The sequence below is a fragment of the Pseudophryne corroboree genome, chromosome 2, assembly GCF_028390025.1.
Source record: "Pseudophryne corroboree isolate aPseCor3 chromosome 2, aPseCor3.hap2, whole genome shotgun sequence".
Taxonomy (NCBI): domain Eukaryota; kingdom Metazoa; phylum Chordata; class Amphibia; order Anura; family Myobatrachidae; genus Pseudophryne; species Pseudophryne corroboree.
The window spans coordinates 33,921,696-33,936,940 of NC_086445.1; the positions used below are offsets into that span (position 1 = coordinate 33,921,696).

A 15,245-nucleotide genomic window follows, 5' to 3' on the forward strand; every position below is an offset into this window, starting at 1 on the left:
CGCTCTACCTTGGTCTCCCAGAAAAAAATTGTACCACTTACAGCTTGTGCAAAACACAGCTGCCAGGCTGTTAACCAACCAGCCCCGTTCTAGCCACATAACACCCATCCTCTACTCCCTTCACTGGCTGCCTGTAAGATGGCAAATCATCTTCAAGACTGGCTTACTGAGCATCAAAGCATTACATGACCAGGGCCCAAGGTACCTGGAGCAACTTCTAATTCCATATCCATACTGCCCCACTCGAATACTGTGATCTGTAGATGAAGGACTATTAGCAGTACCTAGAATCTCCTGTAATTCATCTGGGGGTCGAGCTTTTAGTCATGCGGCTCCGACTCTATGGAACTCACTTCCCCCCACATTGTGAGAGGCCCCAACTATAGAATCCTTCAAAAATAGACTCAAGACTTTCCTGTTTACTCAAGCATTTCCATAATGTCCCTTTAGTATCTACATGCTTCTGTATGTTATGAAAAACTGTTCTGTACTTTATTATTTCTGTTCTGTATTATGCTATGTATCTGTTAAGTGCTTTGAGTGCTATTGGAGAAAGAGCGCTATATAAATAAAATCATCATTATTATGACTGCCCCAAAGCTTCTAGTTCCTTGAGCTGTCGTGCTGCCTCCTCCCTTAAAACACTTCCAGAACACTCCATTTCTAACTCCAGATAGTACCTGAATTCTTTATCCTCTCTCTCAGCTGCTTTGCTGGGCATATACTGTATGCTAGTGTGGGACTTGCAGGGAATCCCCATGCTTTTATGTGCTAGATACACACAGATCTGCAGTATATTACTGTTAGTGCCTACAGCAAAAGTCTCTCAGGCGGCATATTTATTAGTATTGTCTAAACCTACAAAACGCCACTTCATAAAAATGAGGTTCAACACACAGAATACAGTAATATTGTTGTACCCACGTCGCTTTGTCATGTGCCCATCTCCTACAGTAGGTACAGTTTAAAAGACACTGTGGGGTCTAAATGGTGCAGTGATCAGCCTCCCATCAGCCAGAGAGAGCACCCAATGAGCAGTGATCAGTCTCCCGCCATTCAGGGAGTGCACCCAATGAGCAGTGATCAGTCTCCTGTCAGCCAGGGAGTGCACCCAATGAGCAGTGATCAGTCTCCCGCCAGCCAGGGAGTGCACCCAATGAGCAGCGATCAGTCTCCCGTCAGCCAGGGAGTGCACCCAATGAGCAGCGATCAGTCTCCTGTCAGCCAGGGAGTGCACCCAATGAGCAGCAATCAGTCTCCTGTCAGCCAGGGAGGGCACCCAATGAGCAGCGATCAGTCTCCTGTCAGCCACGGAGTGCACCCAATGAGCAGCAATCAGTCTCCTGTCAGCCAGAGGGTGCACCCAATGAGCAGTGATCAGTCTCCTGTCAGCCAGAGGGTGCACCCAATAAGCAGTGATCAGTCTCCCATCAGCCAGAGAGTGCACCCAATGAGCAGTGATCAGTCTCCCATCAGCCAGGGAGTGCACCCATTGAGCAGTGATCAGTCTGTCAGCCAGGGAGTGCACCCATTGAGCAGTGATTAGTCTCCCGTCAGCCAGGGAGTGTGGCCAATAAGAAGAGATCAGTCTCCTGCCAGCCAGGTAGTGCACCCAATGAGCATATTACTAGGGACTGAGCTGGGAGATAGCATTATACACAGCAGTAACGTAATAATATCACTCATATATAGTACACACGGAGTGACTGTGTCATTGTGCCCATCTGCCTAATAATAACGCACTCCGCTATCTGCCAGATGTCACTGGACACTGACTGAGCGGGGTGGAGATAGGGCAGCACAGGGCGTCCGATCACAGCACGCCCCATTATTGTTTCTGTAAGTGACTCCTGTCATAGACAGGTGGACTGACTGATCTGGTGACTGGGAGGACGGCAGCCATGTTCCTAGAGACACCTATGCAGACGGAAGCATCATCATTATTAAGTTTCTTATATAGCGCAGCAAATTCCGTTGCACTTTACAATTGGAACAGCAATATTGGCCTGGGATCAGGAAGATGGCAAAGAGAAGAAAAAGAAAATTTGTGAGGATGTGTGTGGACTGTACAGTGGGGATGTAATTGGATGGGAAAGTTTATGAAGGTAATGTGGGTGAGTCTGGAATGTGATAAGCTAGCCTGAAGAGGTGAGTTTTCAGGGAACTCTAGAAAGTTTGGAGTCTAGAGGAGAGTCTTATTGTGCATGGTAGGGCATTTCACAGAGTGGGTAAAGCCCCAAAAAAGTCCTGCAATCTCGTGAGTGGGAGCGAGTAATGAGTGTGGATGAGAGACTCAAATCTTGTGAAGAGCGAAGAGGTCGGGTTGGGACATATTTCAAGATAAGCGAAGAGATGTACATAGGTGTAGTTTGATTAATGGCCTTGTGTGTGAGTAACAGTATTTTATAGTGAATACGGTAGGATACAGGTAACCAATGGAGGGACTGACAGAGTGGTTCTGCAGACGATGAACGTCTATAGCGAGGAAGATTAGCCTCGCAGCTTGCATTCAGAATGGATTGTAGTGGTGAGAGTCTCTTTTTGGTAAGACCCGTAAGAAATGGTAAAACAATAAAAAAAGTCAAACTTGCACCAAACTTGTTCCAGATGTATGGTGCAAGTTTGACCAAGTCATTTGGATTCTCCTCATTCAGTATGTATCACAGGTGTGGAGGTATGAAAAATGAAGAAGTGAGGGGTATAAATAACTATTTTAATGTGAAGACCAGGGAAGGTTGGTATTATCAATGTGGGGAACAAAGGACAGTTCAGAGTCAAGTATGACACCTAGGCAGCGAGCTTGTGGGGTAGAATTGATTGTCAAAGTTCTCAATAGTGATAAAGATATCAGGTTGGTAACTACTATTGGCCGGTGGAAATATAATTAACTCTCTAATGGAAATATTAAAGTTTCAGGTGGCGAGATGACATCCACGATGAACCGGCAGAAAGACATACGGATGGTGACAACTCTGAGGAGGATAGGTAGATAGATTTGAATATCATCAGCGTACAGATGATACGGAAAACCGAAAGAGATGATTAGTTTACCAAGAGATGTGGTACAGATTGAGAAAAGCAGAGGAACTAAGACTGAGCCTTGCGGTACTCCAACCGAGAGAGGTAGCGAAGAGGAGGTGGAATCAGAGAAACAAACACTGAAGGAGCGATTATCCTCTATGCATGTACGAATATACATTCAGCCACACAGCAGACACATGTTCTTGTTACACTTTGATAAGCAGATAATGCAGAAGAGGAGTTACACTTGACAAAGGATAAGTCATTATCATTGAGGTCCCTGTACCTAAGAGCTTACAATCTAAATGAAACACATGGAGAGATGCAGCGCCGGTATACTGACAGGCCAAAACCATGGTGTCCTGCACTCACATATACACTGATAGTGCAAAGTCCCTGTACTAACCACTATGCCCAACATCCGGCAGTAACTGTACACGGGCACCACCAGCCGGCACGCAGCACCCAGCATGGTGGATCATGGCGCTCCTCGTCTTGTGGATCACATTGGTGGTGTTACGTACGGCTTAGGCTCCCCGATGCCTCTAGCTTGCTGAGTAGAGCAACAATGAGATTTCTATTTGTAGAGCAAGATAACGAGATTCCATTGAGGGGAGCACGGCTATTATCACACCGCACACACTGCGCTCCAGCTCGCGGAGATCACTCTTATTCTATACCTTTAGTAACTCACTATAGCTATCAGCCCATGGAACCTGTGGGAGGCAGCGACCTGTACACTTGTGTGATTGTGTCAGTGGGGACAGGGCTGCCTATGACAGGGGCAGTGACATGATGTGAGGGAAAAAAAAAAGAGCAAACGAAAAAAGCCACCAGGAAAATCACACACGGAAAAAACCTGATGGTCATAAATGCGTACAGTAAGGTAGTGAGGCTATAGGCAAGGAGATATAGTAAGGAACGATACCAGGGCAGCCTGCATTACAAGGTAAGTATGCTCAGTATATTGCCGCAGTAACCGTATTATGGCAGATAAATAATCAGTATTCAGGTGTGTGTGTGCATATATATATATATATATATATATATATATATATATATATATATATATATATATATATATTTTATTTTCTCTGCTATAATACGGTCACTGCAGTAATACACTAAGCATACTGTACTTGACTTGTATGCAGGCTGTCCTGGATAAGCCAGTCATAATAACCTGGCTACACAACTAGAGGTGATAAACCATGTATCCAGTTACTACAGTGTTTACTATTTAAGTATTCAGTATTTTCGAAGTAAAGTTTTTATTGTATTTTTTTTACAAACTCCTTCTTTGCATCTTCCCAAGGGTCAGGTGTTTAATGCTAGCCAGGTAATCCAGCAGTTTGCCCAGCACATGATGTGTGATCTTGCACTCTGCATGCTGAGAAGCGAGGTAAGGTAAATCTGCCTGTGCACACCCACAAGCATTTTGCATCAATCACCCCTTATAGCCAGAGAAATGGAAAGTGGGTGGGAAGGGACGTTCTCAGATAGTCCACACACGCAGCCCATGCAGACAAGCCAATAAGTGCATATACACACACGTTAGGCGGTGTAGCTACTGCACCTGTCATAGGGATGGTGACAATACATGCGGGTGATGAGGACATGGCATAAAATAGGCACACAAGCTGCAGTGTATGCAGAGAGTAAGCATGTCCGAGGTCACATCTCTGAGCTAGAATAAGTGCCCTGATTGGCACATACTACTATTGGAGGGCCGGCCGCAGTTTCAGCAAATTCCCGCTGGGGGCCAGCAACCCGCATGTACGCTCTGACTCAATAGGAAAGCCCCTCCCCTTCCTCTCTGTTACACTCCCCGATGCTCCTGCCGCTAGTTACCGGTACTTCCCTGGAAGGACACTTACAGGTCCGCACTATCACAATGAGAGCCCAGGGCCATGTAACACCACTGCTGTCACATAGGGAGGGTGACCTGCCTACAGTACCGGATGATACTGCTGGAACCCTTAGTGCTGCTCACCATCACAGCCAATAGGAGCACAGACACCACCAACCTGCGGTAAGGGGGCAGATTACTACATGTCCTAATAGACCGCCCACCCTGCTCTCCGTCCCCGATGAGGGGCTGGTGGGGAGTTCCTGTCCATAGGGGGACATGACTATCTCTATGTGGGCGACGTCCTAGGGATGATCTGGAGAACCCACCTATACGTAGCAGTCAGCTGAGTGATGCCATGTAGCAGTGTGAGAGCCTCTGCTGTAAGGTCACCTATAGCCATTTGTGTATCTGTCCTTGCTCCTCACATACTGCCCCCTACAGCCGGAATCACGGCCTCTCATCATTATATGTGACCAAAGGAGCAGCCCGATCCCTCTCATACCCGATGGTCACACATCTATTCTCCCCAACAGATTACAGAACAGGGAGCTGCAATAGGAGCGTCTCACACCCAGAACAGCCGGCGTGCACAGTCTATGATCTCCCATTCTGTCCGGCAATGTGATAGATGTCACATTATAGAAGAGCGAGCATCACTGACCTGCACTGGACTCTGCGAGGAATTCCTGCAGCCCCCGATGATCACCAGCATCCAGCTCTACACCGGCCTCAGTTCCTGTGTATGACAATAAGCAGACAGTGTTACACACAGACACACATAGGCAGAGACAGAAGGGGCAGTGTCTGTGTAGTAGTCATTATTCCCATATGTTACACTGACAGTGACAGGAGGAATATCCGGCCATACGTGTTCCCATATGTTACACTGGTAGTGACAGGAGGAATATCCGGCCACACGTGTTCCCATATGTTACACTGACAGGAGGAATATCCGGCCATACGTGTTCCCATATTTTTCATTTACTAATGGTTGTTTGCCTGAAGCACCCCACTCTACCAGAGATGGAATCCTCCAGATATGTGGGTGGAACACTTGGTCTTCCACTGCTTTTTTCTTTATTTTGCCTGGAATACGTTCGCACCACTTTGTACCATGGGCCATTTTTCTGCCATGGGCCATTTTTCTGAAATGTTTACGCGTAACATTTGTACATTATGTTTCTTATGTATGTCGTCACTATATAAGGGGGTGTGTGGTGAGCCACGTACTTCAGTTTTGACACAGGACATAGGAGATATCATAGTTTTCAATCACGCCCCAATACAATTAAACTTGCATTTGCAAACCCACTCCTGGGACCGCTTTGGCTTTTCCTGGATTATCTTGCCCGATCTAAGGATTTTTTTTTTTTTTTGACATACTCTTGGATGATAACAGAGCATTAATACAACCCAGTTCTTTTCTGGGAAACGTCAAAAGCGGAGTCCTTTTTAACCTCCCAGGTGACTCAGCGCTTAGATCACACAAAAAACACTCCTTTTAAGGTTGGGGAAATAGGCCAGATAATTAGCTCTCAATGATGTCGTAGCCTTGGACAAAAACATTCATTTAGTTTCACATATTTGGAAATACAATTGACGAAATCGCTATCCACTCTTTATCGAATAAACACTAAAGCAATCTCTTCTATCGCAGTGGAGCCGGAGGGGTGGAGCCATCTCTTGTTGTCTTATGTAGAGTTTAATAAAAATGGTGACCTTCCCACACCTACTGAAATTACTGCAGTCCTTGCCACTCCTACTTACACAGCGTGACACTTTAAAGATCAATGCACTATTGAGGAAATTCTTTTCAGAATTACTAACACTACAACAGACCAGAAGCAATGGAGGTATCAATTTTCAAGCAAAGAGAAAAGTACAGCGCCTATTGGTCACAAATGCAAAATAGGTCACATAGAAACATTTGACAATTTATTAAAAAATATATTTTGAGCATATTAAAAATTGAATAAAGTGCACATAAATGGCAACTGCCACATGAAATCAGATAAGTAATCAGAAATGGTGTTATTCCCAGTATTAAGAATCCTTAATGGAAAGTTAATAATGCATGGAACCTGTTCCTATAAAAGTCCCCTTGAGTTTATAGGGCCCAATGTCCTATCCATGAGTTATAATTACCACCAGCATCCCTTGAGGTAATTAGGCGAATCTGCGTCCGCAAATGGCTGTTCCTCAGTAGGTGGTAAATGTTAGTCCTCCACGGTATAATAGGAAAATCTTTAAGGGTCCAAATGTTGGAAAACCACAACGGGGGCTTGGTCCAGGTTCAATCCTTCCAAAGGCTGGGAAATAAGCACTGTCAGGCAGGTCCCACCAACGCGTTTCGTTGCATACATGCAACTTTTTCAAGGTACTAACAGTCCTGCCGATGATGGTTTATATACTCTACCAACATGGTCGCTCATTAGCATGTGTAATTGATTCTGACCACCTGTTTGCATTATGTGACCAAATAATGACAGACATAGGAGTTGGAACAATTACTAATATAAAAATGTACATGATTTCCTATGTTAGAAGACATTTTTAGTAAAATATAAGATATAAAATCCTAAATTTTAATGAGATCCGATCACATGACCTCTATCATTATTATTTAAAAAATGGGCAATAAAGAAAACCTGGGTTTTTAATCCATGTCTAAAAAGATGCTCACATGGATGTGGAATTGGGAATCTGTTCCATATATTAGAGGAGATCACAATGCATTTAGAGACATCCCCCTTTCTCTGACAAACACCGGGGAGTAAATCTCAGCTGATTCTAATAATGATAGTTAAATTGTGTCCAATGAAATGCCCGAGTATGTAGAGAGGATGACGCGGACGGGACGCCGCTCTCACCGCGTCATCCCTCCGCGTCAGCATACATTCCTGTGCATCCCGGTTACCATAGTGACGCTTACGCGTCATCCCGGGCACGACACCATGATGACGTGGCCCCAATCTCCAGGTGCCACGTCATCTCCCCGCACCTCCACAGTGAATGACGAGGGCGGGGCACTACTCCCGTCGCGTCATCCATCTGTGTTCGTCCTATTAAAGTTGGTTGTCATAGTGACGTAATTGCGTCGCTACAATATACCTGCGCACAAGACCGTAGCAACACGGCCCCAATGCTAAGGATGATGCGGTGTGAAACCATAACAACGCGGCACCAGTATACAGGCGCCGCGTTGACTCCCCATTCTCAGAGAGTTACTCCACGGTGTATAGCAAATGTGGGTTGCCATGGTGACACCTGTTGTCAAGTGTCTCCTAGGCGACTAATTATTATCTCACAAAAACAGATTAAACACGTCCTGTATAATCAGATTAATCTCACTTTTTCCTATGAGGCAGCTATAAATGTAACAAATTAAACTCTATGAGACCATCAATCATTAAACGTGATAATAAATAAATAATTATGTAGGATATAATATATAGTAGATCAACACATATATTATAGTAGAAGAGTATAGTAGCCCAATAATAATAATACTTTGTAAGAAAGGCACATTCAATTGATAAATCACCAATATTCACAGGGACTATGCATATACCTCGTAAACTATACTTATCCTCGTATGGACCACATATATAATTATATATAAAGTTATATATAGACAAATAATGGTTAATCAGTTTGAAAAAAACAAAATTGTCTAAAACAATAATATACTTCTACTTGATATATACAGTCCGTATAGAGAAAGGGATGGAAGGAGACAACCAAGAGGGAAGGTTCAGGATCACAATACTGGATTAAGTTCGACCATCTCATTTAATCCAGATGGATAAATGGTATCTAGCCTATACATCCAGTAATGTTCTTGTTTGCAAAGACTTTTGTATCGATCCCCACCTCTCTTACTTACTGCAATATGTTCAATTGCTATCAAACCAAGAGAACTAGGGTCACCACCATGTTTATCTCTAAAATGTCTGGAGACACTATGTGTGGGGAATTTATTTATAATATTTCGACGATACTCCATGAATCGAACTTTAATACATCTAGTAGTACGTCCCACATATCTTTGATTAAAGCCACATGTGAGAAGATAAATTATATAGCTTGTGTCACAGTTCATAAAGCTAGCTAATGTATATTTTTCTTCTTTATCAATAGAGATAGTTAGAGTTCTTCTAGGAATATGTTTGCATGTAGTACATCTTATAGCCCCACAACGATAGAAACCCTTTGGTCTAGATGGTAGCCATGTATCTTGTGTGGCATCCCCCTGTATAGTTGTGGTATTTCTCTTAAATAGCTAGGGGCAAGGATGTTTTTAAATGAACGGTTTTTCTTAAAAATAAACTTGGGTTTAGATGGTATATTTCCCCTAAGTATAGAATCTTGATTTAATATACCAAAGTTCTTACAAATAATTTTCTTGATTTGCATACTGTCCCTATTATATGTGGATATAAAGGCTATATTCACCTGTTGGTCATTAGCAGAACTAGTGCCAACCATATTAGTGTCAACCAATTCTCTTGGTCGAAATAAGGTGTCCCTGTCTAGGTCGGCCACTTCTCCCATAGTTCTCCTCAAAAGGGGACTCTGGATAACCTCTCGAGATAAATGCTTCTAACATGGATTCAGCCTGCTCAAGATACTTCGTCCTATCCGTACAGTTCCGCCTTAGACGCGGGAACTGTCCTCTGGGAATGTTTCTTTTCCACGGAGGATAATGGGCACTCCGGTAGTGCAGGTAGGAGTTGGTGGTAACCTCCTTGTGATAATTTGAAGTATGGATGCTACCTTCCCTGGCTTCCAGAGTTATGTCAAGGAAATTAATACTATAGGGGTGATAGGAGTGAGTAAATTTAAGATTAAAGTGATTAGAATTAAGACTAGAAACAAACTGTTGTGCTGAAGTGACATCCCCATCCCAAATAATAAACAGATCATCTATATAACGGCCATAGAGGACCAGACTCGCGCCATAGACCCCGCCCCACACATGGGTGTCTTCAAATACACCCATGTATAGGTTGGCGTAGCTCGGCGCAAATCTGTTCCCCATGGCCGTTCCCATCACCTGTAAGTAAAAGTGTTGAGGTATAAAAAATAATTGTGTTGTAAGATGAAAGAAATAGCATCCAACAAGAACCGCTTATGTCTCGCTGTGAGATCACCATCTGCCTGTAATCTCTTTGATATTGCATCACAGCCCAGGTCATGCGGGATGTTAGTGTACAAACTTTGTACATCTAGAGTCATAAAAGCATATGTCTCTTTCCAAACAAAACCTGGTAATAATTGTAAAAAGTGAGTAGTGTCCTTAATATGTGATCTCAAAGTAGAGACACGGGGTTGGAGAAAAGAATCAACATAGAGGGACAAATTAGAAGTTAATGAACCAATACCGGAAATAATGGGACGTCCAGGAGGTGAATGAAGTGACTTGTGTATTTTAGGGAGGTGATAATATATAGGAACTGTGGGGTGTCTAATGAACAAAAAATTAAATTCATCCTTAGAGATAACTCCATCCACCAAGGCCTCATCCAATATATACTGTAATTCTTTCAAGAAATCAAATGTGGGATCTCTTGCTAATTGTCTATAGAACTCCTTGTTGCTCAATTGTCTATTTGCCTCAAGGATATAGTCCCTCCTATCCTGCACTACCAGACCACCCCCCTTATCAGCCTCCCTGAAAACCAGAGAGGTATCCTTCGTGAGATCTCTTAAGGCTTTGCGCTCCCACTTGTTGAGATTCGTCTTAGATTTCTTATTTTTTGACTTCTCTTGTTGACACAAATTATTCAAATCTCCAAGTATAGTTTTATAGAAACATTCTACCATGTTACTTTTATACGTTAGGGGGTAGAATTCAGACTTCCGTCTGAACACACTCCTATTTATGTCAAACACTTTATTGGGGGGTTCGCTCCCTGGGTTGGGACTTTCATCCAATAATTGTTGTAATATGTTGAGGGCTGGGTCATCTCCCGAATCCAAGGCGATGGCCAAACCCTCCTCATTATGTCTATGCAGATTGCGCTGAATGAAGTAGTGCTTCCTACACAGAGTACGAACAAAACGATTAAGTTCCACAAACAAATTAAACATATTGGGAGTGCTTGTAGGTGCATAACTCAAACCTTTAGCCAAAAGTATCTTTTCAGTCTCAGTTAACTTTCTTGTGGACAAATTAAAAATGTTGGTAGAATTTCTGTTTCTAGTAGCTAATCCCACCCTCTTGGCTGTCTCCTTTCCCCCCCCTCTGCACCCTCTGTGCTTCTTGACCTTCTTCTTTTTGGTGTTTGTGTTCCCCAATTGGTTCTGGGGGATAACCCTAGTTTTTTCTCGTACCTTTGTTCTAAAAAAACTTCAGAACTTTTGCCATTGGGATCTAGTTTAGACTCCCGGGGTCTGGCTCCCAGTTCTAAATTATGGTTCGGTCGATCTTCAGGGCCGAACCTTTCTTTAGTTATTCTATGGGGTCGATGGTCAAAGCTATTTTTCATTTCTCCCTGATTCTTGGATTCGGGAGATGACCCAGCCCTCAACATATTACAACAATTGTTGGATGAAAGTCCCAACCCGGGGAGCGAACCCCCCAATAAAGTGTTTGACATAAATAGGAGTGTGTTCAGACGGAAGTCTGAATTCTACCCCCTAACGTATAAAAGTAACATGGTAGAATGTTTCTATAAAACTACACTTGGAGATTTGAATAATTTGTGTCAACAAGAGAAGTAAAAAAAATAAGATTTTACTCACCGGTAAATCTATTTCTCGTAGTCCGTAGTGGATGCTGGGAACTCCGTAAGGACCATGGGGAATAGACGGGCTCCGCAGGAGACTGGGCACTCTAAAAGAAAGATTAGGTACTATCTGGTGTGCACTGGCTCCTCCCTCTATGCCCCTCCTCCAGACCTCAGTTAGGGAAACTGTGCCCGGAAGAGCTGACACAATAAGGAAAGGATTTGAAATCCCGGGTAAGACTCATACCAGCCACACCAATCACACCGTACAACTCGTGATACTATACCCAGTTAACAGTATGAATAACAACTGAGCCTCACGAAAAGATGGCTCATAACAATAACCCTTTAGTTAGGCAATAACTATATACAAGTATTGCAGACAATCCGCACTTGGGATGGGCGCCCAGCATCCACTATGGACTACGAGAAATAGAATTACCGGTGAGTAAATTCTTATTTTCTCTGACGTCCTAGTGGATGCTGGGAACTCCGTAAGGACCATGGGGATTATACCAAAGCTCCCAAACGGGCGGGAGAGTGCGGATGACTCTGCAGCACCGAATGAGAGAACTCAAGGTCCTCCTCAGCCAGGGTATCAAATTTGTAGAATTTTGCGAACGTGTTTGCCCCTGACCAAGTTGCAGCTCGGCAAAGTTTTAAAGCCGAGACCCCTCGGGCAGCCGCCCACGAAGAGCCCACTTTCCTCGTGGAATGGGCTTTTACTGATTTAGGATGCGGCAATCCAGCCGCAGAATGCGCCAGCTGAATTGTGCTACAAATCCAGCGAGCAATAGTCTGCTTAGAAGCAGGAGCACCTATTTTGTTGGGTGCATACAGGATAAAAAGCGAGTCAGTTTTCCTGACTCCAGCCGTCCTGGAAACATAAATTTTCAAGGCCCTGACTACGTCCAGTAACTTGGAATCTTCCAAGTCCCTAGTAGCCGCAGGCACTACAATAGGTTGGTTCAAGTGAAAAGCTGATACCACCTTTGGGAGAAACTGGGGACGAGTCCTCAATTCTGCCCTATCCATATGGAAAATCAGATAAGGGCTTTTACATGACAAAGCCGCCAATTCTGACACACGCCTGGCCGAAGCCAAAACCAATAACATGACCACTTTCCACGTGAGATATTTCAGATCCACAGTTTTAAGTGGCTCAAACCAATGTGATTTCAGGAAACTCAACACCACGTTGAGATCCCAAGGTGCCACAGGAGGCACAAAAGGGGGCTGAATATGTAGCACTCCCTTTACAAATGTCTGAACTTCAGGCAGTGAAGCCAGTTCTTTCTGGAAGAAAATCGACAGAGCCGAAATCTGGACCTTAATGGAACCCAATTTTAGGCCCATAGTCACTCCCGACTGTAGGAAGTGCAGAAAACGACCCAGCTGAAATGCCTCTGTAGGGGCCTTCCTGGCCTCACACCACGCAACATATTTTCGCCAAATACGGTGATAATGGTTTGCGGTTACTTCTTTCCTGGCTTTTATCAGCGTAGGAATGACTTGCTCCGGAATGCCCTTTTCCTTTAGGATCCGGAATTCAACCGCCATGCCGTCAAACGCAGCCGCGGTAAGTCTTGGAACAGACAGGGCCCCTGCTGTAGCAGATCCTGTCTGAGCGGTAGAGGCCATGGGTCCTCTGATAACATTTCTTGAAGTTCTGGGTACCAAGCTCTTCTTGGCCAATCCGGAACCACGAGTATCGTTCTTACTCCTCGCCTTCTTATTATTCTCAGTACCTTTGGTATGAGAGGCAGAGGAGGGAACACATAAACCGACTGGTACACCCACGGTGTCACCAGAGCGTCCACAGCTATCGCCTGAGGGTCCCTTGACCTGGCGCAATATCTCTTTAGTTTTTTGTTGAGGCGGGACGCCATCATGTCCACCTGTGGCCTTTCCCAACGGTGTACAATCATCTGGAAGACTTCTGGATGAAGTCCCCATTCTCCCGGGTGTAGGTCGTGTCTGCTGAGGAAGTCTGCTTCCCAGTTGTCCACTCCCGGAATGAACACTGCTGACAGTGCTATGACATGATTTTCCGCCCATCGGAGAATCCTTGTGGCTTCTGCCATCGCCATCCTGCTTCTTGTGCCGCCCTGTCCGTTTACATGGGCGACTGCCGTGATGTTGTCTGATTGGATCAGTACCGGCTGGTTTTGAAGCAGGGGCCTTGCCTGACTTAGGGCATTGTAAATGGCCCTCAGTTCCAGAATATTTATGTGTAGGGACGACTCCTGACTTGACCAAAGTCCTTGGAAATTTCTTCCCTGTGTGACTGCCCCCCAGCCTCGAAGGCTGGCATCCGTGGTCACCAGGACCCAGTCCTGTATGCCGAATCTGCGGCCCTCTAGAAGATGAGCACTCTGCAGCCACCACAGCAGAGACACCCTGGTCCTTGGGGACAGGGTTATCAGTCGATGCATCTGAAGATGCGATCCCGACCACTTGTCCAAGAGGTCCCACTGGAAGGTCCTTGCATGGAACCTGCCGAATGGATTTGCTTCGTATGAAGCCACCATTTTTCCAAGGACTCGTGTGCAGTGATGCACCGATACCTGTTTTGGTTTCAGGAGGTCTCTAACTAGAGATGACAGCTCCTCGGCTTTCTCCTGCGGGAGAAACTTTTTTCTGTTCTGTGTCCAGAACCATCCCCAGGAACAGTAGGCGTGTGGAAGGAACCAGCTGTGACTTTGGAATGTTTAGAATCCATCCGTGCTGTTGTAGCACTTCCCGAGATAGTGCTACTCCGACCAACAACTGCTCCTTGGACCTCGCCTTTATAAGGAGATCGTCCAAGTACGGGATAATTAAAACTCCCTTTTTTCGAAGGAGTATCATCATTTCTGCCATTACCTTGGTAAACACCCTCGGTGCCGTGGACAGTCCAAACGGCAGTGTCTGGAATCTGAGGTACTCCTGGTGAGGAAGGTAAATGGGGACATGCAGGTAAGCATCCTTGATATCCAGGGATACCATGTAATCCCCCTTGTCCAGGCTTGCAATAACCGCCCTGAGCGATTCCATCTTGAACTTGAATCTTTTTATGTATGTGTTCAAGGATTTCAAATTTAAAATGGGTCTCACCGAACCGTCCGGTTTCGGTACCACAAACAGTGTGGAATAGTAACCCCGTCCTTGTTGAAGTAGGGGCACCTTGACTATCACCTGCTGGGAATACAGCTTGTGAATTGCCTCTAGCACAGCCTCCCTGCCCGAGGGAGTTGTCGGCAAGGCAGATTTGAGGAAACGGCGGGGGGGAGACGCCTCGAATTCCAGCTTGTACCCCTGAGATACTACTTGAAGGATCCAGGGATCCACCTGTGAGCGAACCCACTGATCGCTGAAGTTTTTGAGTCGGCCCCCCACCGTACCTGGCTCCGCCTGTGGAGCCCCACCGTCATGCGGCGGACTTGGAAGAAGCGGGGGAAGGACTTTTGCTCCTGGGAACTGGCTGTATGCTGCAGCTTTTTCCCTCTACCTCTGCCTCTAGACAGAAAGGACCCGCCTTTTCCCCGCCTGTTTTTCTGGGGTCGAAAGGACTGTACCTGATAATACGGCGCTTTCTTAGGCTGTGAGGGGACATGGGGGAAAAATGCTGACTTCCCAGCTGTTGCTGTGGAAACTAGGTC

At 45.0% G+C, this 15,245-nt stretch overlaps 1 protein-coding gene across 8 annotated transcripts in view; it reads right to left on the reverse strand.

Annotated features, from left to right (window-relative positions):
- LOC134994657 (zinc finger protein 260-like) overlaps positions 1 to 15,245 on the reverse strand; it is a 300,567-nt gene that overhangs the window by 203,786 nt on the left and 81,536 nt on the right. For all 8 annotated transcript variants that reach the window (XM_063950998.1, XM_063950995.1, XM_063950996.1 and 5 more), the window contains exon 11: positions 5,535 to 5,609. In XM_063950998.1, the coding sequence (XP_063807068.1) occupies positions 5,535 to 5,609 (75 nt within the window). The remainder of the gene's footprint in view (positions 1 to 5,534; positions 5,610 to 15,245) is intronic.